Source organism: Paroedura picta, chromosome 7 (genome assembly GCF_049243985.1).
Source record: "Paroedura picta isolate Pp20150507F chromosome 7, Ppicta_v3.0, whole genome shotgun sequence".
Lineage (NCBI taxonomy): Eukaryota > Metazoa > Chordata > Lepidosauria > Squamata > Gekkonidae > Paroedura > Paroedura picta.
Window position 1 is genome coordinate 96,765,427 of NC_135375.1, and position 25,960 is coordinate 96,791,386.

Sequence of the window (25,960 nt, forward strand, 5' to 3'; positions counted from 1 at the left end):
GAGGGTGGAGCCTGGAGAGAGCAGGGTTTAGTGAGAGGAGGGATTTCTGTGGGGTCTAATGTCATACAGGTCACCTTCCAAAGTAACCTTTGGAAGGGGCTGGACTGAGTAGTCCTTTGTGGTCTCTTCCAGCTCTGCATGATTCTGTTTGTTTGGACAGTGTGTATTGTGCTAGCACAGGTCCCAGAATCCTCTCAGATGCATAAGGGTTTGGGGGTGGACAAGCTAATATGGAAAGGGGTGAACATTTTGGAAGCCACTGCGTTAGGGTCACCAGGTGCAAAAGTGGATTGAGTTCATGTGTGTCTTAATAGGTTTGTAAACCATCTTGCTGGGGGCAGGAGGGATGCTCCCTCTGCTGAATTCCCGTCTTCCAGACTGCGCTTGAAGGTTCTCTTATGGTCACCCCATTATGACACACTTTATCAGAATGTGGTTAACATTGAGGGGGGTTGGACCTGATCCGTGCTGCAGGGTCAATGGGGATGCATCATGGATTTTAGTAATCCAAGGGTTACTTTTGCATCACCTTGCATGTGCAGAGCCACTTCCAGAGATCCCCCCTCTTTTTTTCATGCGCAAATCCTCTTTTTGTTTTTCATTCTTCTGCTCTGTATTCTGTTGCTGCTGAAGGATTCATTCCATGCAAAGGTTTCCCAGGATTCTGATATGGAGGCATTCTGATATGGGTGTGCTTAATTCTTTTCATTTTGAAGGCCCATGTTACTTAATGATATCTGCATTTTGGGCATCAGCCTTGCAATTTAGAGGTTGCCCAGTTATTATTTCATTTGTTTATTTGTTTGTTTACATTTATGGGCTGCCCCTATCGAATGGGTTGTCTCTTTGTCGGGTTGTTATCCACTTCAGCGATTGTTATCGATGTCATCTTGCTTTATTGCATTGCCTCTTTCCTGGTCTTTGCATTCTTCGTTGTTATACCACTGCCAGTCTGTCACTCGCATTGGTTTCTAATCCTGTAATTCTGCCCCTTTCTTTTTTGATGGTCTTATAGGGCCTGATGGTATTATTTTATGTTTTCTAATCCATTTCAAGTCTCAGTGAGAAGGGCGGGCTGTAAATAATTGGTTTTTAAATGATTTTACTAATATTTTTATATGGTTTGACTAACATTAGCCGCCCCAAGACCATTTTCAGAAAGGGAGGCCTAAAAATCAGACAAATAAATAAAAATAGAAGAAGAAAGGGAGGAGTTGGTTCTTATATGCCACTTTTCTCTACCCGAAGGAGTCTCAAAGCGGCTTCCAATCACCTTCCCTTTCCCCACAACAGGCAACCTGTGAGGTGGGTGAGGCTGAGAGAGCCCTGATATTTCTGCTCGGTCACAACAGCTTTATCAATGCTGTGGCGAGCCCAAGGTCACCCAGCTGCAGGTGGTGGGAGTGGGGAATCAAACCTGGCTTGCCAGATTAGACACCACCACTCCTATTTTTTTGTTTGTTTACTTATTGCATTTGTATATCACCCTCCCGTAAGGCTCAGGGCAGTTCACATAGAATATAACGGAACAATATATCAATCTCACTGATTATAATGAATTAAAAGTAGTAGTAATAACAATAACGGAGAAATAACATTCAGCATAACATACAATCAAACAGGCCCAGGGTTGGTCCGATACATCACGTGTGCAGAATGGGCCCAGGGGCATCCTGGGATGTGAGTGTCCTGCATAGCAGTGGTCCCCAACCCGCGGGCCGCGGCCCGGTGCCGGGCCGCAAAGGCCTCGGCGCCGGGCCGCGGCTCCTTCTTCCCTCCCCCCCCCCGAAGTGAGAAGCTCGCCAGGCCACGAGCAAATCGGCCGCCAAAGCTTTAGCGGCCGATTTGCTCGTGGCCCGGAGGGGCCGGAAGGGAGAGCCGTGGCCGCCGGCATGGCGGCGGCGGCGCAAACGTGCATGTGTGGACTGCCGCGCACACGCGTTTGTGCTGGGGCTGCCGCGCGTGCGTGGGCCCCCGGGCCACCCTCTCCTTCCAATATGACGCAGCGGTCCGCAGCAAGCAAAAGCTTGCGGACCGCTGCTGCATAGTATAGGGGGTTGGACTAGATTAGCGGTCCCCAACCTTCTTGTAGTCAGGGACCACCTCCGAGGGTGGGAGAGAGCCGGCGGCCCGCAGCTGCACATAAACGCGCCAGCGTAGTTGCCAGCGCATGCGCGTTTTCGCCACTAGGTGGCGCTAACACACATGCGCTGAGCGTTTTCACCAGCAGGGGGCGCAAACATGCATGCGCGGCAGCTCCACGCGTGCGCGTTTGTGTCGTTGGCGTGCCGGCGGCCGTGCCTGCCTCTTCCCCCCCTCTCGCTGCGGGGGGGGGAGGCAGGCGCGGCTGCTGGTGGCTCGGTACCATGGCCTTCGCGGCCCGGTACCGGCCCGCGGACTGGGGGTTGAGGACCCCTGGACTAGATGACCCATGAGGTCCCTTCTAACTCTATGATTCTATGATTCTATGATCCTTACTCCTACCCTAGGAATAATATCTCTTTCCTTCTATGGGTGGGAAGAGGCAGTTTCAGTGTAGTACTGGGACCTCTGCACTCTGGTGGGCACCAAGGGGTGAATGTTTCCTGCAGGGCCGCTTAACTTTTCAGGGCATGCTTGCACCCTCCTTGCAAGGCACTCATCATTGGCTTAAGAGGTTCGCAGCAGAGCAACTCTCGTTAAAAACAAGAATGCCAGATTATCACTGTGTGCTAACTGGTGGGTGGCTGACACATTCTGGTTCACGAGCTGCATGCAGTTGCCAAGGTACCTCCCCCTAGTTTGTGCTTCCTGTTTTTAATTAGTTGCCTGGCAAGCTTGTTTGGAGAGGAGTATTCCAATGAAAGCAATCATATGCGTTTCTGGCCAAAAGAAACACATCTCAGACACTTGCCCTGCCTAAGTACCCATTAGAGGGCTGCTTGTTCCAGCGTAATTGCTCCGACAATAGCAAAGCTGATTTTATTAATCTGCAAACCACCAGGGTCAAGAAAGACCTCTTTTCCCCAAAGCAGTAGGGAAGGGGGCCCGTCAGACGAGCAGCAATTTCTGAATTGGCAGCTCGGTTCTAATCATGAGTTTGGAGGAAGCGAACGCTCAAAAGAGCAAGTGACTCGGCTCGAAATCTAAATTTCTCTTCCTAGCACAGTGAATGACAGCAGCCCAGTCAAAACACCCACCTGAACCTATCATCACTGAGATGGCTTGTCATCGGGTAAAACAAGTGGCAATTTGTGTCGATGGTTTAGTGTAGCTTTTGGGGGGTTGGGGAAGTGTTATTAGAACTACCCCAGGTATTCCCCAAGTAGACCCTATGTGTCTGAAAGAGAATTCTCACCTGGTTCTGTCAATTAGTTGGCATGGTAGTTTCCATTGGCAGAGTAAATATGTGAAGGGGCAGAGCGCCAGGCTGCTTAAAAGGAACACAAAGAGTTTTATTCGAAAAAGAGAAACATCAATGTACAGAAAGAGGCGAGGAGAGAGTCCTGACTAACTGTTCTAACTGTTGCCTGCAGTCATTCTGCTCTATTGTGGAGGCAAGCATGGAGGAAGTGTGCTCAAAGGAGCAGAAAGATTCCCATTGAGCCAACCAGGACACTGGAGGAGATAATTTGAAAAGTATTTGGAAATTCCTGATCTAACTATGCTAAATACCCTTCTCCTTGGATGCCCCCTGCAGGACGCTATTCATATTCTGTTTAGTTATGCACACTGCAGATCTTACAAGTTACAACAGTTTCTCCAGCATAATGAAGCTCTTGGTCCAAAACATGCAATCACAGAAAACTGTTGACGTTGTTGAGAAGTACACAGCTCTCTTTCTTTCTGTTTGAAAAGGATCATTTGCCATGAAGGCTGTACCCTCTTCTCTGTCTCAAATGCTCACACACATAGAGGGAGCAGGAATTAGGGTGTTGCTCATCTCCTTCAAAGCCGAGACCATACCTTTCTCTGTGCGGAGAGTCTGTGAGTTAAAGAATGATAAGACTTAAATATGCATTTATGGCTTAAAGAATGTTCAGGGCTTAAAAGGGCATTTGTAAGGCCGGCCAGAACACAAGGCAAAGTGAGATGACCACCCCAAACAGTGGCTTTTGAGAACGGCCAAGCAGCAGTAAGCAATCAGTTCAGGTTATTTTTTTCCATTAGAGTTTCTAGCCCAGAGGGAGAAAATATCTCGGTCCAGCCCTGGGGATATGTTGTGAAGGTGATCTGAAAGCTGATTTGGCTTGCTCACCAAGTGGTGGTGGGAGGGAAGCTCCGGGAGAGCCAGTGTGGGGTAGTGTTAAAGAGCAGCGGACTGTAATTCGGAGATCTGGGTTTGATTCCCCACTCCTCCCCATGCAGCCTGCTGGGTGACCTTAGGTTAGTCACAGTATTCTCAGAGCTGTTCTTGCAGAACAAGTTTCTTAGAGCTCTCTCAGCTCTCAGGGTGTCTGTTGTGGGGAGAAGAAGGGAAAAGTGTTTGTAAACCATTTGAAACTCCTTCAGGTAGGCAAAGGGTTTGAGGGAGGGAAGGGTTGGACCTTAACAGGATATAATGTCATGAAATTCACCCTCCCAAGCCTCCATTTTTTTGAAAGCAACTTATCTCTATCGACTAGAGATCAGTTGTAATTCTGGGAGATCTCCAGGTCTGGCAGGGAGACTGGCAGCCCTAGAGATACCACACGTGAAACTTCCCAGGACATTAAAAAAAATCCAGTGCATCACAGAGAGTGGTTCAAAGTTGAGCCCTCTGCATACTGTGCTGGTTTTCCATTTACAAGGAGTTATTAAAGGGTCTTTTTAAAATGACATCCCTCACCTGCAGGGTGAGATAAGTCAGTCCGTTCTACCACCTCAGCACTTTGTTGCCTCATTCCTGCCTTACTCTTTTGCATCCTATCCTTCTGCTGCACGGGATGATCTATTCCCATTCTGTGGGTGGGATACATACATAGGGCTACTCCCATTATATCCTGATGACATCTGTAGGAAGGTGGCCAGGCTAAGCAACAGCAACTGGCCCAAAGTCACCCAACTAACTTCCTAGCTGAGCAGCAATTCAAACTGGTCTCCCCTGTCCAAGCCCAACATGCTATCTGCTATACCATAGTATCGGGACAGCCATCGTGGATTGGTGCCAATGGTTCTGCATTGTAAGCTAAACATGAGCAGGCAGTGTGATGCAGCAGTAAAAAAGGCGAATGCCATTTGGGGCTGTATCAACAGGGGCATCACATCAAAATCACGAGATGTCATAGTCCCATTGTATACGGCACTGGTCAGACCACACTTGGAATACTGTGTGCAGTTCTGGAGGCCTCACTTCAAGAAAGGACGTAGATAAAATTGAAAGGGTACAGAGGAGAGCGACGAAGATGATCTGGGGCCAAGGGACCAAGCCCTAAGAAGATAGGTTGAGGGACTTGGGAATGTTCAGCCTGGAGGAAAGGAGGTTGAGAGGGGACATGATAGCCCTCTTTAACTATTTGAAAGGTTGTCACTTGGAGGAGGGCAGGAGGCTGTTTCCGTTGGCTGCAGAGGAGAGGACACGCAGTAATGGGTTTAAACTACAAGTACAACGATATAGGCTAGATATCAGGAAAAAAATTCACAGTCAGAGTAGTTCAACAGTGGAATAGGCTGCCTAAGGAGGTGGTGAGCTCCCCCTCACTGGCAGTCTTCAAGAAAAGGCTGGATACACACTTTTCTTGGATGCTTTAGGATGCTTAGGGCTGATCATGCGTTGAGCAGGGGGTTGGACTAGATGGCCTGTATGGCCCCTTCCAACTTCATGATTCTATGATTCTATGATTTGTGTGTTTCGGTGGGTTTGTGTTACAGCAGATTTCTCTCTGTTTATTTCAAACATTTCATGCTCCCACACAGCTGAGAAGTTGCACCAACATCCCCCAAATGTCCTTTCTGCTTAGCATGCACTGTTTTCACTGTCTCTTTCCCTGTTGTTACATTTTGCTCTTTTGTTGTCACTGCACTGAACGATTTGTTCTCATGAGGCACTGCAGCCGTTTTCCTCTCAACAATCAGAATTGCTTGTCACAGCACAGGGTCTTTAAAACGTTCCCTCCTTCAAGGAACATTTTCTGAACAGTACTTACTTGCTAGAGAAAGAGAGCTCCAGAGGATTCTGGGATACGTTATAGGATGCCATTTTGAGCTTCCCAGGGTGAAAAAAATGTGCATCCCGGCAATTCATCTACAACTATGTTGGTAGACTGGTAGTTTGTAGAAAGTCTGTGAGAAACTTATCTGCTAACACTGATCTTTTTTCATTATGGAAGCCCTAAGCTTAAAAAAAAAACCCAAAACAAACAGAAAAACCCAGCAGGAACACCCTTCAGAATAGCAGGCTGCATTATTTGGACTAAGGATCCCCCAAAATGGCGTCTGCTGAGGGACGTGATCCCTGGTGCCTGTTGGTTTCTTTCTCAAAGCTAAGCAAAGGTCATTGGATCAGGAAGTCCTTCGCAAGATCTCAGGAAACATCACCTTTGTGTCTGCTGGGACATAACTGTTCCCATCACAGGAGGATTTTTAAAAATGTATTTATTATTATATTTATAGTCCACCCTTCCCCAAAGGCTCAGGGTGGATTACGTCAGTTAAAACAAGTATGATTTAAATATGGAAATAACCTTTTTTTCACACCTTTATTGGCATAATCAAAATAAAAAGAAAAAGAAAGAGCCATTTATAAAATCTTTAATCCTAAAAGTTAAAAACCTATTTGCCTGAGGCCTCCTTGTTCTTAGGAGAGAAGGGGGAGCATATATTATAAGCCCTTAGTTGGAATTCAAACTAAGGGGATTGGGACAGGGAGGCCATCAAATTCGGGTGTTATTTCAGGGCCTCGGCTCCGTCTTACAGGCCCAGCAGAACTGTTTAAGGTCTCGCAGGGCCCTGATTTCATTGGGCAGAGTGTTCCACCAGGCCAGGGTTGGTTTGGGACCAATGTTAGCTGCCTCCTGGAGCAGCCATTTTGTGCTGTTGCCCAGTTAGGTCATGAGAGAAACTGGCATAACAGTTTATTGACTCAAGAATTGTTCTAGAGTTCATTGTTGTTGTTGGGGGGGAAGAAGGTTCTCTTTCTTCTAGTGCTGGCGACAGGCCCCGTTCTAACTCTGGCTAGGGGAAGGCCCAGTAACTATCAGCACTAGTAGAATGAGGATACCTCTGTTAGACTGTTTATGCACTGGGAACTTCACTGCCCCAGAAGCACAATTCAGGGGCGGATGAGGTGCACCAGGCCAAATGCTCCCCCATGTGGGTGCAGGAAGAGGTGGGGCAACCTGCCACGACTAAAACTCCAGCCTGCAGCCTGGCATGAAACTTCCAGTGCCTAAATGGTCAAAGGCAGTAGCTTCTTCAATGGGCCAGGAAAAATGGGGAAGATGGGCTCAGTTCACATCATCTAGGACAGGGATTCTCAAACAGGGCTCTCTGGAGTCCTGGGGCTTTGTGAGAGCTCCCCAGGGCCATCCCCCCATATCCTGCCTTAATGAACTCAGCCACACTTCTTCACCCAGTTCCAGGGCTCCTCAAGGCCTGAAGAACATTTCAGGGACTCCTTTATATAAATTTCTCTATATAAAGATCCTGCACTTCCTTCAATGTGCCCAGTGTTGGGGATCTCCTTGATGACATGGTGCGTTTCCACATTTTTATTGGTGCTCCCGAAGAGAATCATCTGGTAAATCTGTCCGTGGGAATGAGCCCTGCTTCCTGCTTCCTCAGGGCTCATTCCTAAGTAAGCATAATGTACCGCCATTTTATCGTTATTATTATTATTATTGTTAGAAATATTGTTAGTCCTTTAGGGCAGGGGTAGTCAACCTGTGGTCCTCCAGATGTTCATGGACTACAATTCCCATGAGCCCCTGCCAGCATTTGCTGGCAGGGGCTCATGGGAATTGTAGTCCATGAACATCTGGAGGACCACAGGTTGACTACCCCTGCTTTAGGGGAACTTTTAACTAAGGTTTTATTGTTGGGATATTGTTTTTATGATATGCTGTGAACCGCCACAAGCTGGCAAATTATAGAAATATAATAAACAAAGAAATGCATGCAGTGTCAGAGACAAGCCTTTTCAAAAAGCGAGAGCTTTGTTTTCGGACGCTGTGTTTATGCCACAGCAACAAAATCCCTCGACAGAGCCAGTCGATGACATAGACAGAGTGTCTGTGGGGAGCAAAGGCATGGATTGTCTGCTAAACTACTGACTGCTTTTGCTTTTCTGCTTCCTGCGCCAGTGGGAACCACATCTTCCAGGGACTTGCTGCGGGCATTGCTGTGAATGAGAACGGGAGAGGCCAAATAACAGGTATGCAAAGGGGCTGTAATCAGTCTAATAATGAGTCACCCCAAGTTGTCTTTTGATATTTGACTAGCTTTTTATTTCCTTTTTTTATTGATTTATAGCCTGCTTTTCTCCCCAAAGGTGTCCGAAGTGTCTTTCAATTTTTTTTTTTTTAAAGAAACATACTGTGGCCTCTGACCAGGAGCTGGCCCTTTAAGCCTGGGCTCCATTCCCAAGGATGTCCTCCTCGGCCTTCCCACTGCGCTCCCCTCCCAGGCCTTCTCACCTATGCTGCCTCTTAGGCCTCAGTCCTCAGAGCTGCCTGTGCCTTCAGCCACTTCACCATCTTCTCGTGCCATTCCTAAGGCTTTTCCTGCTGTAGCTGCCTCCAGTCCCGTAGCCTGCAGCTAAGAGACAGATTGGTGTCTTGGTTAAGAACAGCAGCCTTTAGTCTGGAGAACTGGTTTGATTCTCCGTTCTGCCACGTGCAGCCAGCTGGGTGGCCTTGGACCAGTCAGTTCTCTTGGAGCTCTCACCTGCATCTGATGTGGGGAAAGGAATGGAAGGCAATTCTAAACCCCTTTGCGACACATGAGGCCAAGCGGGTGACCTTGGGTCAGTCACAGTTCTCTCAGAGCTCTCATCTACCTCACAGGGTGTCTGTTGCAGCAAGAGGAAGGGAGGGCAATTGTAAGCAGCTTTGAGATGCCTTCGGGTAGTAAAAAGCAGGATACCAAAAAAAAAAGAAAAAAAGAAACCCCAGCCTTTTCTCCTCCTTCTCTTTCACTGTTTGCCAGCTGTTTCTCTGCTCTCCCAGCCATGTGTGGGTTTTAAATGTGGGGCTTGCCCAGGCACATCCCCCCCCCTCCCCACACACACTGTGTCTTGACAACCCAGCTGACGTCTTCCAGTCAGACTGTTTCAAGGTTCCTGATGTTGCTCAGGCCTCAAGGGCCTGCTCTTACGGTCACAAATTAAACGAACCAACAAGCAAAGAAAACAACCAGGAACATTCCAGTCCTGGTGCGGGGAAACAGTGGCCGGCTCCTTTGAAGGCCCAGGCCAAGAGCCCTTTGGCCGCCATCCAAGAGCTCACGCCTCTGGCCAAGCCCTGCCCGTATACCTGCAGACAGAAAGGAGACCCTCCTGTTTCCCCCACCCCAATTCAGCTGGGATGGCGTGCAGCTGACAAGTCATTTCCAATCTAACAAGCTGTTCCCAGTCAACAGCATTTGAATCCTGTCAACTTCCAGGAATAATAATTACCCAGCAAAAGTAGTTTACGAGTGATCCAGAGTAATTCTGTTCTTGGTAACCTTTGGCAAGAATCTTCTAAAGTGGTGGCAGAAAGCAGCAGTTGATTTATGGCCACCCTGTGGGATTCTCAAGGCAGAAATCATCCAGAGAGGGTTTGCAGTTGCTGGCTCTACATTACAACTCCCGTTTTCCTTGGAGGCCTCCTAGCCAAAGGGTCTCCTGCTTAGCTTCCAGGATCTTAGATAGGGCTACCCTGAGTTATCAAAGTAGATACATATTTGTATTCCTGAATATCCAGGGGGAGGGAGAGCTGCTGACTCTGAGAGACACCCTTAAGCTACTCAGAGTTCTTGCCTAAGATGCTGGACCCCCTGAATTTCCTATCCAATTGGCCTCTTTACCATGTTTATTTATTTATTTAGATTTATATACCGCCCTCCCCGAAGGCTCAGTTGTACTAGCTCTTTTGCTTTTTTCCCTTCGCTTTAGAAAACGTCATCCGAGAGAACCAGTGGGGAGGTGCCGATATCCGCCGGGGAGGTGACCCAGTCCTCAGGAGCAACTTGATCTGCTGTGGATATTCGGATGGTGTGGTGGTCGGAGAGCGCGGGAAAGGGCTTATTGAAGGAAACACCATTTATGGTAACCAGATGGATTTTCTTCTTCACTCCATTTCCTTCTTTTCCTGTCTCTTCTGTAGTGTGGTGACACAGAAGAAGAGAAGAGCTGTTTTTTTTTGTACCCCACTTTTTTACAACATGAGAGAGTCTCAAAGTGGCTTACAATTGCCTACCCCCCCTCTCCCCACAACAGACACCCTGTGAGGTAGGTGAGGCTGAGAGAGACTGCTCTGTGAGAACAGCTCTATCAGGACTGTGACTGGCCCAAGGTCTCCCAGAAGGCTGCATGTGGAGAAGTGGGGTATCAACTGGGTTGCAGCCAGAAGGGGGGGGGAGTCAGGACTCATTGCCTTACCACCAATCAGGTAGGCTGTCCCAGCTGTCCCTGATGGCTATCCGTCCAATGAATGGCCACTCAGGAAGGATGTTCTGCCCCTGGCTGCATCCCCCACCAACTTCTTTCAACTGGAAGAAATGTCAGCCTGCAGTAAGACAGCGGGAGCTGGGAGGGAGGGTGGATGTCTGGGAGTGCAGGCCTTGGGGGGGGAAGAGGGAGGGACCCTCTGCCAGTGCTCGGCCTTGCCCCTAGCAGCCCTGGCTTGCGGCCTTACCAGGCTTCAGTGGGCCTTCCCGGTGGCGGGGGGAGGCATGGGCGGAGTGGGAGGCATGGAGTCCCCACCAGCACACATCCACACCCACCTCGAAAAGGCCTGTTGTGGCCTCTCCAGGCCTCGTTTGGCCTGCCTAGAGCTGGGGAGGGGGAGGCTAGCACCCGTTGTATTTTCCAGTACAACAGGCTTTTCAGCTAGTACCAATATAATTGGCCATCGACACAGGCTGGAAATATTTTCCAAATTTAAGTTTCTGTTTTAACTTGCCTTCCTACATGAAACCATTGATCAATTTTAAACAATTTATTTTCCCTTTGTATTATTGTTCTATTTATTATTATTTATGAATTCCATTTATAGCCCTCCACTACCACACAGTGGCCCGTGGCGGGTAACAACATATAATGCCCACAATTTTTAAAAAACCCTTAAAATAATCAAAATAATAAGTATAACTTATATGGCAAGTTATACCAGGTATTTGTTGTATCCTACTTCTCCTGTACTACTTTGGTGTGAACAGGTATATCTTGTATTATATTTTTATTGCTCTGGTGTCATTCCGTAATAAACTTACTACTTTACTCCTGCTTCTACTAGGTTAACAGGAGAGTAGCAAAACACTAGAACGACGGTCTTAAATGTTTTTATCATATATGATTTGATTGAACCTGTTTTATGTCCATTTTACCATGCTGTGCACCGCCCCGTGCCTTTACAGGGAGGGGTGGTTGATAAATCCCTTATAATGATAATAATTAATGAAGTCCATGACCCTAATCCCCTGAGTCGCTTACCTCATTCAAGCCCATGTGAAACCTCCTTTGCTCTTGCCGTAGGGAACAAGGGCTGTGGGGTCTGGATAATGTCCTCTAGCCTCCCCCACATCACCAGCAACCAGATCGGCCACAACAGCATCTACGGGGTTGCGGTGTTTTGCCGCAAGGACGACGCCAATGACTATCTCGCCAACCAAGGGGGGAACGAGAACTTCAACGACGAGGGGGAAGCCGCCAACTGGGAGAACGAGCTGGAGAGCGAGGACGAATGCTTGACTTCCCGGAGGCCCATCAGCGTGGCCTTGGTGGAGTCCAACAGCATCAGTCACAACGGGGGTGAGCTCTGTAGGAATTGCATTGCCTGAGAAAAGGCTACACGGGAATGCCCTGCATGCATCTGGTAGAATCTCCGGAGCAACGAGAAGCGTGTAGAACCATATTGTTATGTGTAGAACGGTACCAGCTACATATCAGGAAAAATAATTTCATAGAGTAGTTCAGCAGTGGAATGGGCTGCCTAAGGAGGTGGTGAGCTGCCCCTCACTGGCAGTCTTTAAGCAGCATCTGGACAGATCCTTTAGGCTGATCCTGCACTGAGCAGGGGACTGGACTGGATGGCCCCTTCGAACTCTGTTTCTATGATCTGTGGTTCTCGATTTTCCTGTTTTACTCTGCACACGTTCGATAATGCCCTTTCAATGCGCTTTTGCAGCTGGATTTCCCTGTGCAAAACTGGAAGATCTACTTCTAAAGTGCATTGAAAGTGAATTATCCAATATGTGCAGAATGAGCTGAACACTATGGCTGTTGCACCAACAATGGGGTCCTAAGCGAGTTCCACTCATCTAAGCCCATTCTAATCCAATGGGCCCTTCCGACTCTATGATTCTTTTCTGCCATGACTGTATTCACTGTTGTGTCTGTGCATGTGCCTATTTTGAGTCACTGCTTTTTGATGCCTTGACCTGGATAGGTCAGGCAAGCCCGATCCCATCAGATCTCAGAAGTGAAGCAGGGCCAACCCTGGCTAGTATTTGGAGACCTTCAAGGCTTTGGGTGGTAGTTCCCCCACGAAACACTAGAAGTCAAGATACAGAGTTGGGAAATGGCAAACCACCTCTGAACATCCCTTGCCAGAGAATCCTCCGATCTCCTGGATATACTGCACCTAAGACACATAAATACTGCTTTTTGATCTGTTTCAAAGTGAGCCAGATATTGAAAGCTGAAGAAGCCTGCCTTGCCATTACACTAGGCATTCAGAAACTGGGTGGGTGGGATTCCCAAAATCTCGATCCCTTCTCTATTTATTTAAAAATTCATGATCGACAAAGCAATGCAGTAAAACTAGGATTACAAAAGTTAGAAACTGCAAAAAAAATAGATGGGATATGTCAAGCAATGCTGAAAATGGAATTTCTCAAGTAGAAAACAGGGCAGTAAGAGCAGATAATGCACACCAGAAACATGACTTGGATAATCCAGGGTCATCAGATCTTAGAAGCTAAGCAGGAATGGCCATGGTCAGTATTTGGACTGGAGACCACCAGGGAAGTCCAGAGGCAGGCAATGTTAAGCCTCCCCTGCATTTCTATTTTATTACTTCATTCGTGGATTTTTATACTGCCCTCCTTCCAGAGAACTTAAATGGATTCCAGGGAATGGTAGAGGACAGGAAGGCCTGGAGGATCATTGTCCATGGAGTTGCGATGGGTCAGACACGACTTCGCACCTAACAACAACAACAACTCCCAGAGATCCCTCTCCATCTAAGCAACCTGTTCTAAGTGCTAACCCTAGTCGTAAAGTATCTTGTTTCATGGGCTGCCACATTTGACTTCCATGTTTTGCTAAGGGAGGTTATGGAACATTGACTCCCATGTTTTGCTAAGGGAGATCATTGGTAATGTGGCTTTCCCCTTATCTCTTCCTTTCATAGCTGCTGGTTTATACGTCAAGAGCAGCGAGGCCCTGAACATCATAGGCAATGCCATCCATGCCAACCGCGATTGCGGGGTCTCTATCTCTCAGAGCTCCCAGCTCACCCGAATAGCAAACAACAGCATTTCTTGCAACAGCCTCGGCGGAGTCCTGGTGGAAACGGAGTGCAGGGTAGACCTTCGTGGCAACGGCATTTACGACAACAACAGCCATGGGGTCGCTTCCAGGGGCGACGGGGTCGTCACCGAGAACGATATCCTAGGAAACAAGGGGTGTGGCCTCCGGTTGTTGCAGGCAGCTGACATGAAGGTAAAGGTCCTTCTGACAATTAAAGAGAATGCATTTATCTATCTTGTGTATATCCTGCCCTTCTCCACCCCCCAAGGGTTTTGTAAATGGGGTGGTCTCATTTTATCCTCACGAGAGATGGTGGTTGGCCTACTGAACAGCTGGACTCAAGCCTGACTGTAAGTTGCATACTCTATTATACTGTTCTACAGATTCTGTAAGTCAGCAGATCAAACGTGTTGGAGAGAACAATTTTCTTGACTAATGGTCCATTGGAGAAGGGCCATTGGGGAGATTACAGTGGCTACTGAGTTTCAGAATGTGGCAAGGTTTGGGTGTTTTCTAAGACCCCCAAACTGACAAATAGCCCCTTGAAAGGAGCATCCAAAATGGTCATGGGGTATATGGCTGATTTCTCAATTTGCACACGCCATCAAGGTAAGTATCCCCCTGGGGGGGGGGGCTCAAGATGTCCCAAATCTTGGCAGCACGAACAATGGATTCTTCCTAATCCATTTTGCTCGTTGTCAATTTTAAATTGTGGGTTATGAGCCCGAATGCAAATTTCGGATTATAATATCACCTCAAGGGTGGCTTCGAAAGGAAGCCCCAAGACAACTTGTTGTGTTACCGCTTCTCCCCAGAGATCTGGCAAAGATCCATCACCTACCTCAAGAGAAGCCTTGAAACAAGTAAACAGTTTTGAGCAGTCCTCTGAGGAGGTGCTGCCTAGGAGAGAAATTCAGAGTAGGATGTTGCTGTTAGGCTGGTCTCAGGAAAAGGCACATTACATCAGAGGCCTGGCGAATCTGTCACCTGTGGTAGGAAACAAGATTGGCTACTGGGGGGCTCATCTGTTGTTGGACAAAGAATTGGGCTGTGAGACACAAACACACACACCACTGGTGTATTTGGGTTAAAAAAATAAATATTGTTTATTTTAAGGAAAAAAATATAAAAGGGATATATAAGAGAAACGGGATGATATATAACAAATCATAGTGTTCAAAATTTAACATACTTGACAGGGTATCTAAAACAAATGGACAAGAAAGCAAAAGCCTTCTCCCTAACATCCGCCCCCATCATAATCTTAACAATAGTTCTCACTTCAAATGTTCTAAATTTTGAACATTATAACTTGTTGGTTTTAACATGATATTTGTTTTCATCTTGGCTACGTATTCCATGTAACACCCCTCATCAGCTACGCAGGTCAGCTGTAACGTATTAACTATGACCTTTAGTAGATCATATTTTTTTTTAAGAATAATTATTTGTATAATTAATTAATTATATATAAAGGTGCTACTGGACTCTGATTTTGTTGTGCTACTTCAGACCAGCACAGCTACCCACTTGAATCTATATATCTCATAATTATTCATATTCTGACTCTTTGTGTATACACAACAGTGCTGTTGGGAGGATAGAAGGGAGGAGAGGAGAATTATGAAAGCCACATCGTGTCCCTGTTGAGGAGACATCTGGGTGCGTAAGTAGAGTCAGGGAATTAATATAACAGTGCATCAGCTCTCTGGTGACGGGGAGGGAGAAATGGCCATTGAGGGGAATTGGAGCAAGGCAAGTGAGGGGAAAGCTGCCCTGGGGAAGCCCCACTGCTTCAACAGCCACAGTTGGTCATGGGACCAACTCCCATTCCCCAGAGATTCTGGGACCTTCTACCCCTGGGGCAGCCCCCTACCACCCCCATGACCCCAGGCAGGTGAATGCAAGATGGAGATAGGTACTGGCTATGGAGAAGCCACCAAGCCCGTTCTCAGATGGGCACTGTCACTGTTGCTTCAAATCCTTGGTGAGATCCCCTTAGCCAACTGCCCACCAGAGGCTTTGGTTCCACAGAGGAGGCATCTCCCCATTGCAGCAGGCCTGCCAAGGTACCGAGGTTGCCTTCCAGGCTCCAGCACACAAGTCTGGGACAGTATTTGACCTCCTTCCCCCTCTCCCCTTTCCAGGTCATCAAAAACAGAATCCACTCCTTCCGGGGTTACGGGATCGAGATGCTCGACCAGACCAAAGGCGTGGTGCAAGACAACGTAATTTTTCAAGGGAAGTCCAGAAGGGCCATCTCGCAGCAGACATCCAGCGGAGATGGCTGCATCGTTCAGAACAATAAGCTCATCGCCTTTAGAAAGAAGTAAGTCTCTCGGGTCTTTCCACGCTGACTTCAGGGCCTGAAGACGGCTGCCGGAGAGATTCGGAGGCTGCTTGGAGATGCTCGGGGAGGGAGTTGGTTCCCAGCCTGCACATTGTTGCCTCCAAAGGTCTGGAGCGTCAGGCCTTGGAGAAGGGACCCCCAGGAAGGCAATGTGTCTTGCTAAAAAGAGGGTTCATTGGTCTCAGAGACCATCAGTGAAAGTATTAGGATTTATAAAAATATAAGAACTGAATGACAGCCAGTCACAGCACCCCTCATGGGGTTTTCAGGGCAAGAGAGTAGCAGACGTGGTTTGCCATTGCCGCCTTCTGATATTTAATTTTATTTACTTTTCAATGTCAATGCCGCCCTGAGCCCTGATACAACATATCAGAAATAAAACCATCAAGTAGCACTCACCGTGGAAAGCAGTCTGATTCCCACATTAGAGCCAGCTGGGTGCCGTGGTTAAGAGCAGTGGCTTCTAATCTGACCAGCAAGGTTTGATTCCCCGCTCCTCCACATGCAACCAGCTGAGCGACCTTGAGCTTGTCACAGCCCTGATAGAGCTGTTCTCACAGAGCAGCTCCACCTCCCTCACAGGGTGTCTGTTGTGGGGAAGGGAAAGGAAGGTAATTGTAAGCTGCTCTGAGAAACCAACTTTTCTTCAGAGCTAATCGATAATTTAAAAATTTGCTGCCTTCTTTCTGGTAGGAGGAATGAGGGTACAGTGCATTATGATTTGAGATTTTCCAAATGGCGTAGTTGTTTTTTTGACTTGTGCAGGCGGGCCAGTAATCAATGGTGTTGTCTCTACAGGCCTCAACCGTTGGTCTGGTGGAACAGCTGAGTCTTTCAGGCCCTGTTAGATTTTATACCCTCTTATATCAGACAATGCAGTCTTCTGGCCCAGTCCCAACACCTAATCGGGGGAGTTCGTGTCTGATTGGGTACTGCTGCCACCTCTCTCGGGGCTCAGTTTGAACTTTATCAAGGCCCGGTCATTCTCCAGGCCTTTGGCTTGCAAGAGCAAAGCAATGTCCGCTGAGCTGGAGGCTTGCTCTCTGCCCATACAACAGCCGCAAGGCGATCTGGGGTCTCTTGGTTTTTTTACGGCACGCATGTTGTGTCATTTGTTCTTGAACTGGAGCCTCAACAAAATTGGATTCTGTCCTTCCAGGTTCGACGCCGCCTGGACCCTGGAGAACCCTCCGGCACGCCCTCACATCGAAGGATCCTCGCGAGGCGTGTCGATCTCCGGGAACAGTCAAAAAGTCGCAAACGTGACCGCCAGGATAGCCGCTCGGATGGACAGGGGTTGCCACAGCAACGGCAGCATCTTCTGCACAATCCTGTGACGTCCGTACATTTCTTTCCAGCTTTCCTTTAGCTCAGAGGCCAGCCTCGGGCCACTTCCGTAGCAGGCGGTCATGCTCAGTTGCTCTTTAGCTGCGAGCGGGATGACCGGCCGACATGAGGGACTGGATCTGGGAAAGTGGCCGTAGCACCCGGCTTTGCCCAGACGGTGGTCTCTGCTCCGTCTTCTGCAGCGTCCTTCCTCTGGTCCCTTCAGCCGTAGCCCATCCCCGCAGGGGAGGGGGGATCTCAATCCTCACCCTGCCCTGAAGTTTGTTGGGTGACCTATTCAGCACTCGTGGCCTAACCTACCTCCCAGAGTTGTTGTGAGGATAAAACAGGAAAGAAGGAAACCATGGAGGAAGGGCAGGGTCAAGCTAAACTTGGCAGGCTCAAACAACCACTCGGCCAGTCCCTGCCTCGGTCTTTTTCTATACCTTCTCCTCACTTGTGTTGGTTTCTAGGCGTCGAGGTTTGTTCTCTGAGGAATGTAGGAGTTTGGGCTCCAAGCTCCGACTTCACCAGAGCACTGCTTTTTCTCTACAATAAAGGAAATATGTCCTGTTTCTCCGTTTGGTTTCTAGAGAGAAGAGGCCCACTTGAGGCACTCTGATAGGTAAAAGAATACATCCTCCCCGACCACAGCCTTATTTCCATCCCTTTCCTGTACCTCTCTTCCCCATACAACCCCCCCCCCCAAGCAAAATCACTGAGGAGGTGGGAAACAGACAGATTCACAAGAAAGGTGATAGACGATGTCCCCCTCCAAGGATCTGCCGCTGTTGACCAGGGACTGCCAGTGGCTGAAGACATGCTGCTTTGGATAGTTTGAGGCATTCCTTTGTAGCCATTTTCAGAATACCAAGTCTTAGACCATGTCCCGATACTACCTCGGGTCTAGCTCCATACAAGGAGTCCTCATGGGTACTTTTGGGGGGGATGGGGGACGGGTGCCAAAGGACTGCTTTGGGGTGCTGGGGCCAGTCACAAACTACTGAGAAGTTGCAAGCCAAGCAGCCTCCTTCAGCAGAGCAGCTGTGCTTGAAGGTGTGTTCCTTGTACAGCAGCCGGGCGGGTGAGGCTTCCTGTGTTCTCCTGCAACGTCTCCGACTCCAGATCAGAACTGGTTCTTCGCTTTAGGGAGGAGGGGCTTTCTTGAAGAATAAGGCAGGCACCCACTGGAGACCACTGCTCCCTATGTACCTGCCCTGCTCAGTAGCGGCTGGGAAGACGACTTGTGTTGCAATGAATTCATCTTCCTTTCCTTTCGGAAATGGACATCCCAACCTACAGAAACAGGAACTGCTTTCTCAGCAGAGAACAAAACAGGATGGTTTATTCTAGCACAGTAGTATGAAGCTTCAGTCCATCCGAAGGAATGACTTCAGAAGAGGGTGCATAGCAGAATCTTTTCATGGACCCAAGGGGAGACAAGATAGAGGTTTATTAAAAACAGGCATGGGGGTAGGGAAAGTGAATAGAGAGAACTTTTTCTCCTCCCAAAGTACTAGAACTCAAGGGCACCCAATGGGCAATATATTCAGGGTGAACAGAAGAAGAAGAGGAGTTGGTTCTTATATGCCGATTTTCTCTACCAGAAGGAGTCTCAAAGCGGCTTCCAATTGCCTTCCCTTTCTTCTCCCCACAACAGACACCCTGTGAGGTGGGTGAGGCTGAGGGAGCCCTGATATTACCGCTCGGTCAGAACAGCTTCATCAGTATTGTGGCCAGCCCAAGGTCACCCAGCTGGCAGAGTTTGCTGGCAGGGGCTCATGGGAATTGTAGTCTACGGACATCTGGAGGGCCGCAGTTTGACTACCCCTAGCCTGGACTGTCAAGGTCAGGGCGCTGGGCTAGTTAGCCTCTATGAAAATATTAAGTAGGCCTAAACCGGAACTTGATGATGAGTTGAAATATTTAGTCAGGCAATTGTGGCACCTGGGATCTTTCCGGACTCTCCTGTGGGGAGTTTTGTGAATCGCTGGCATGTAAAATTGTACGTCACAAAGAGCTTCATCAACGAAAGAACAGCCTGCGAACAACCCAGCCCCCGGTATCCAGTGCGGGGCTGCTGGCTTTGAAAACGGTGTGCTAAAGGCCAAATGGGGAAAAAATAGATTCCTGCGGAGCTGGCAGCGATTTCCGATTGGAGCTGCTTAGAGCTAGAAATAGTCATAAGAGAAGGGAATAAGGCTGCCCACTGGGCCTTTGTTGCTACTTCAGTGTGGCTGCCTGCAAGAGAAAACCTACACTTATTGATGCTCCTGCGGCTAAAAGCATTCTTAACCCCCTTTCCTTTAATTAACTCATTCAAAAGATCTGGCTTGAATCGGCGAGAACATGCCAGATAATGGTGCTAATGGGTCCAGGTAAGTCAATGGAGAGAGAGAGAGAGAAAAGGAAAGTCGTGACTTTTACCTTTGCCTTCTTTGAGTCATGGAGTGGGGGCAGAATAGTAGCCATCTCTTTGGCCTGACCCTTGGGGTCCTCTCGCTTCTCCTTCTTGCAGAGCGCCTGACCTCTTTACAGAGGCCGTAGCACATGGGGTGGCTGAATGGTGGTGCTTCTGTTGCCTGTGGACTACAGCTCCCATGAGCCCCTGCGAATTGGCCATGCTGGCAGGGCCTCATGGGAATTGTCGTCCATGGACTCCTGGAGAGCCACCATTCAGCTACCCTGCCACGGTGCAACCAGTGAAGTTGGTCCCATTAACAAAATCATTGATGCCGCGGCCTTCTGGCAGAATCTGTTGGGTTTCTGTCTTCTATCAGAGAGGTTTCCCCTGCTTGACTCACCAACCACAGCTTGTTTGATTTACCAGTACATTTAAGGGTTCTCTCAGCCTTCCTGTGGCATATTGCCAGTGCTCTGATCGCCCAGGCAGGGTTGCCACTGTGTTGACTGGCCCCGTGTCTTGGCCTGCAGGCCTTAGCAGGTGATACTGCAGATGTTGCCTGCCAGTTCATGCTGTACAAGCAGCCGGTTTTCAAAGGCCCAGGTGCTTTTCCATCCTGCTGGTTGCTTTTATTCTGCCTGGTCAGAGCAGCCTTGCTGGATTCAAATCCAGTAGCACCTTGGGGAATAACGAAATATTGCCACCAGTAGTCTTGGGTTTTGTTCTTCCCTCCCCTCTCTTCTGGAGCTGCTCGTTTGCTCTGCACTCTGGGTTTGAGGTCGGGGATGTACCTCTGGCAGGAGCAAAACTTACCTGCTGGGGAGCTGACCACTGTGTGTCCAGGGCAGGGATGCCAGCTCCCAGGGGGGACGTGGGGATCCCCGTTTTACAGCTCATCTCCAGGTGACAGAGATCAGTCCCCCTGGAGAAAATGGCTGCTGTGGAGGGGGGTCTCCATAGCAGCATACTCCACTGAGCTCCTGCCCCATCCCAATCGCCACCCACTCTTGTTTCCACCCCCAAAATCTCCAGGTATTCCCCAACCCAGAGCTGCCCCCAACTCTAACGTAGCCCAGGGCCTCTCAAAAATGCAGGTGTGGCCTAGGACTTCTGAACCTGTGTGTGTGTGTGGAGGGCCTGTATACAAAATAAGTGTGGAGTAGAGAGTTCATTTGGTCTCTCTCTCTCGTCTGTCCTCTTTGGGGCACTGATTAAAAAATAATGAAAATATCCTTTTGGGGTTGGAGGGCTCAGAATATTCCTAGTTAGTAGCAATTATCACAGCTTAAAGAGTAGGGGGTGTTTAAAATGAGATTTGTCATAGTGATCCCTTGTTTGAGATAGTTAGGAAATACGCTGTCTTTTGGGTTTTCAAAACAAGGTAATCCTATCTTAAAAGCAAATGGGTTTTAATGTGCCACTAATTAATATTTTTAAAGAACTGAAAATATTTAACTATTGTATTATGATGCTGTCTGCATTACTCCCTTTCCCATTTTTAAAGAAAATGATAAGCAATTTAGGCACAAAGTTTTGTTAAGGAAAAACAAACCCATACCTGTCATATATTACAAAATAAAAGTACTATTTTAAACACACAAGTTTTACATTTTGCCTTATCCCCCCCAGTCACTAACTCCATAACAATACACAGTGAATCTCCAACAAAGATCCACCCTGTATAAAGAGGCTAATAATATATCCACATTAATCTAAATTCAAAAAATGCGAACCAGATCAATGTCAAGATTTTTGTGACAATGACCGCCTCTCCATGTTTGCATACACGGACAATTGAGAATAAATATGCAGATTAAACGTTTTATGCACAAAGTTCAATTGAGGGAAAGAAACAACCCACCAGCTATATCTGTTCCTCTTCATAATTTGCTAAGAGGTAAGTGGGCGGAGAGTGGGCGGGGCCAGTCTGGGTGAGGGGTCAATCGAAAGGCGCAAAGCACCTTCCGATTGCCCCTTCACCTGGATGGACAGCAGCGAAGCGCCTTCCGATTGGCCCCTCACCACCACAAGCCAGCACTCAGGGCCAGCAGCTGGACTGACCACCGTGAGTAGGTGGTCAGCCTGGCCACTGGCCTCGCTGCCGGGGAGGGGGCTGAGGCTGCCTTCCCTGGGGCCCTCTGAGCAGGCCAGCGGGGAAGCCTGGGCCTTGTCAGGGAGGGGGCAGCCAGGGGGCTTCCTCTAGTTTTACATCTTGCCTTATTCTCCCCCAGTTCAAACAGGCTGATCAAATGTACAAGACTTCTCAATCCCTTTCCCCTAGCCACAGGTGACAGCAGCAATCGTGGTAGCCAGGGAGCTGGAGGAGCCATGAGCTGGGCCAGTTGCATTTTTGGAGGGGCCCTGAACCCAGAATGCTCAGTTCCACCCATCCACCACCAGGACCTCCCACTTACACCTCCCCTTCTCCGCTCATCCATGTACCCTGCTGTCCCATCTCCCCTGCTCACAGCTGCCTTCAAACCCTTTTGTCAGGGGCACTGGGCAGCACGTGTGGCTGGGCAGTGTGCCGTAAGGAGCTTAACTTGCCTCATGTCACTTGGGCAGCTTTCCTTAGTGGTGTTGGGCAGGCCAGGTAGCCAGCACAGGTAAAATACTCGCAAGGGAGTTGGGGCCCAGAAGATGCCTATGTGCCTACAATGAGCAGATGTCATCTCAAAGCTTTCCCCCAGAGCAGTGGTCCCCAACCTTTTTATCACCGGGGACCGGTCAATGCTTGACAATTTTACTGAGGCCTGGGGGGGGGTAGTCTTTTGCCGAGGGACGTTGACGGTGCCCCCTGAGCCCCTGCTCCACTCGCTTTCCCGCCAGTGCCTCTAACTTCCTGCTGCCCGCTGGGGGCCCTGCCAGCAGCAGCTGCACTGTGCCACGCTGAGGGGGAGCCCCAGACGTGGCGGCCGCTGGAGAGCACCAAAGGTGAGCCAGTGGCAGAGTGGCAGAGCAGCCCCCGAGGCAGCAGCCGGGAAGGAGGACCAGGAGGAGCCGCAGCCCGACTGATCTGCGAACTGGTCCCGGTCCCCGGACAGAGGTTGGGGACCACTGCCCCAGAGAATGCACTGCTGTACTGTAACACCACCCTGAGCTGGCAGGACTGATTTTGTCTGATTTGGGAAGTAAAACAGGGTCAGCCCTGACTAGTATGCAAGTGGGAGACCTACAAGGAACACCAGGGGTGTGACGCAGAGGCAGGCAATGGCAAACCTCCTCTGAACCTCTGGCATTGAAAACTTTAATGAGGTCGCCTAAGTCCATTGTGGACAGCACTGAGACACACCCTTTTACACAAACACATACACAGTCAACAAAATTAAGTGTGGCATCTACATGGATTTCACAAAAGATGCCTGTCAGAGCAGACTGTGACATCATCATGGCCTATATTTTGGGGAGGGAGCTCTTTCAACACTCTGTCTTTAAAGAATTATTACAATATCGATTCAAGGGGGTGGCCATGTTCGTCTGAAGTAGCACAACAAAAATAGAGTCCAATTGGTGTTCAACTGGTGCTCAGGTATGGGCAGATTATGAAATCGGCAAGACTCACATTTTGCCGTAGTGCTCCGGGACTCGATGCGCTTAATGTTACACCCCTAGAAGAGCTGCTCCTTGCACAGAATGTGACACGGGCGTGTTATGCAAGCCTGCGACAGGAGAACGAAGGTGGTGGGAGGAGGAGTGCGAAAATTTGCACACAGCATTTTTATCACTGCAGCGCTGTTCTCTGAAGTCAACGGAGCCAAGATCCATGTCCTTCTCCCCCTCTGCAAATGGTTCCCAAAAAAAAGCAACAGGAACTACCAAGTCCCTGAGCTAGCAAAAGGGAGGAAAAGATAAGCTTTAATTAATCCACCTCTGAGTGCCGATAAATTACCAGACAAGGTTTCAGGTTTCAAGTTCCAGCGAGAGTTTGCGTTTGAGAATTGGTTTCTCAGAGCAGGCGCTGCACCCACACTCAGTTTTCCTGTTTTCACAGGCCTTAGAGGAAGCCGCATGTAAGCCTCCCCTGCGAGAACCTACCTAGAGCTTATTCTCTCCCCCCTTCTGCTACTTCTAGGCATCTCAGAAACAAACCAGGCTCTGGTGGCTCAGAGGTTCTGCTAGAAACAGAAGATTGGGCTTGGTGTATCCTTCAACCACCCTGGCCCCCAGCCACCCTCCTGCACAGGATAATTGGCGACACCAGCCACGCCTTGGTTTATCCATCTCTAGCAGCCCCTTGAGATGCTGTGCAGGTATGAGCACATCCTTTGCTGGCAGAAGTCAACATGGAAAGGACCAGGAAGGAATAAAGAGAACGCACCAATCGAAGGATGGCTTGCCTTCAGCGTGAAGGGCTGGCAACAATTTTAAATTGGAAGGGGGCGGGAGACACGGACCTGCCTTCCCGCACTGTCTAGGAAATAGCAATATTCTGCAGTCAAAAACAAGCCCTGTGAAAGCAGCTATTAAATGATGATGTCCCATTGAACAGCAGGACAGATGTCCAGAGAGAAATGCACAGTGGAAGGCTATACATTAGTAGGGACAGGAGATTGAAAAACATGCTAACTCACTCTTCAAGAACAAAGTTTTGAGTCCAGTGACACCTATGAAGAAGAGTTGGTTCTTATATGCCGCTTTTCTTTACCTGAAGGAGTCTCAAAGTGGCTTAGATTCGCCTTCCCTTTCCTGTGAGGATGAGAAAGCCCCAGCTGGCTGCATGTGGGGGAGTGTGGAATCAAACCCAGCTTGGGTTTTGGAAGCGCCACTGGATTGAAACTTCATTTTCTGTTGACTCTTGCATGTATATGCTAATTTACTGCCATTCATAGAGCTTAACACCCATCTTAATAATCTCAGCTGTAATCGTCCAGTTACTTATACATCTTGACTCAACTGGCAACTAACCCACCACCTCCTCTCTTAATAGTTCGGGAAATCCATTGTATCTGAGGAAGGGTGCGTGCCCATGAAAGCTCAAACCTTGAATAAAACTTTGTTGGTCTTAAAGGTAGCACTGGACTCAAATTTTGTTCTGCTGCTTCAGACCAACATGGCTACCCACCTGAATTCCACTCATTTAGGTTGAACTGAAAGAGATGGAACACATCCTTTCCACAAACACTTGGAGCAGGGCAGACAAGCTTCATCCTCCCCTCAAGGACTGCTGATGAAGGAGGCAAAATCATTCACTGAGTTCAGGGCAGGGGTGAGAGACAATCCCCATTGGCTGGGATCACCCATGTGACCACTGCCATCACAATCAGCTTCATTGTGCCATCATCTCCCCTCTGTGACATCAAACAGGTGGTTTCTATCTCACATTTCAGACCACGCCAAAACAGCTGTTTAGTAACACCAAAGGCGCAGGTAATCAGACTATAGCAAATTCAGAAAGGGGAGGGGATCTTCCCCACTGAAAGGGAAGGGCAGTTCTGTGCATGAGGTCCGCCTCTCATTTTGTGAGAAAGATGCACGGCAAGGCCTCAGCCAAGTATAAAAGGTATCGGTTGCTCCATTTGTAATGGATTAAAAACCATGGGCTTCCTCTCCATTTTCTCCCAGTAGTGGGTCCTGCTTGGCAGAAATGATACAAAAGAATTAGAGATAGAAAGAAGCCAGATAATATAGAAGAAGAGTTTTTATATGCTGCTTTTTTCTACTAGAAGTCTCAAAACGGCTTACGATTGCCTGCCCTTGCTCTCCTCACAACAGACGCCCTGTGAGGTAGGAGAGAGCTCTGACAGGACTGCTCAGTGAGAACAGTCCTAAGAGAACTTGGACTGGCCCAAGATCACCCAGCTGGTTGCATGTGGAGGAGCGGGGAATCAAACCTGGACCACCACTCTTAGCCACTTCACCATGCTGTTTTTATGGCCTTGTCCTTCTGAGAACTCGGATGGGTCTGCCCTGTGCCCACATAGTCACCAGTTCAACCCCCCATCTTTGAGATACTTGAACATGAACAGGTGCCTGAGGGGGGAAAGCATCTTTCTTCAAATCCCACAGGCTCTAAATAAATAAATAAATAGATAACAAAAATGCACATTTCTACGGGAGCCCTAGCTATCCCCCCCCCCACAAAGAGTTAAAACATAAAAACACAAGGAATTTGCATGCTGGTTCCCTGCACCATGAGCAGTATGCTCTTTCCCCCAGAGAAAAGGATCCACTCAGGCCTTTCCCCTCCCCATTACTGATAGCCAGTGAAGGATCCCCTGTACAAAGTCGGATAGTCACTTAGTCGAAGTGC

The 25,960-nt window shown here is 48.6% G+C and overlaps 1 protein-coding gene and 1 long non-coding RNA gene across 4 annotated transcripts in view; one reads left to right on the plus strand and one right to left on the minus strand.

The window, feature by feature from the left end:
• Window positions 1–17,881, plus strand: part of FBXO10 (F-box protein 10) — a 37,017-nt gene extending 19,136 nt beyond the window's left edge. For all 3 annotated transcript variants that reach the window (XM_077345549.1, XM_077345550.1, XM_077345548.1), the window contains 6 exons: window positions 8,259–8,329; window positions 10,052–10,204; window positions 11,633–11,908; window positions 13,512–13,822; window positions 15,778–15,959; window positions 17,140–17,881. In XM_077345549.1, coding sequence (XP_077201664.1) covers window positions 8,259–8,329; window positions 10,052–10,204; window positions 11,633–11,908; window positions 13,512–13,822; window positions 15,778–15,959; window positions 17,140–17,317 — 1,171 coding nt within the window. In that variant the 3' untranslated portion in view covers window positions 17,318–17,881. The remainder of the gene's footprint in view (window positions 1–8,258; window positions 8,330–10,051; window positions 10,205–11,632; window positions 11,909–13,511; window positions 13,823–15,777; window positions 15,960–17,139) is intronic.
• LOC143841361 (uncharacterized) lies at window positions 7,991–25,022 on the minus strand. Its single transcript, XR_013232676.1, has 3 exons — window positions 24,773–25,022; window positions 8,592–8,712; window positions 7,991–8,296 (listed from the first exon to the last, which is right to left on the minus strand). It is a non-coding gene; the product is annotated as an uncharacterized LOC143841361 (long non-coding RNA).
• Between the last annotated feature and the right edge of the window lie 938 nt (window positions 25,023–25,960).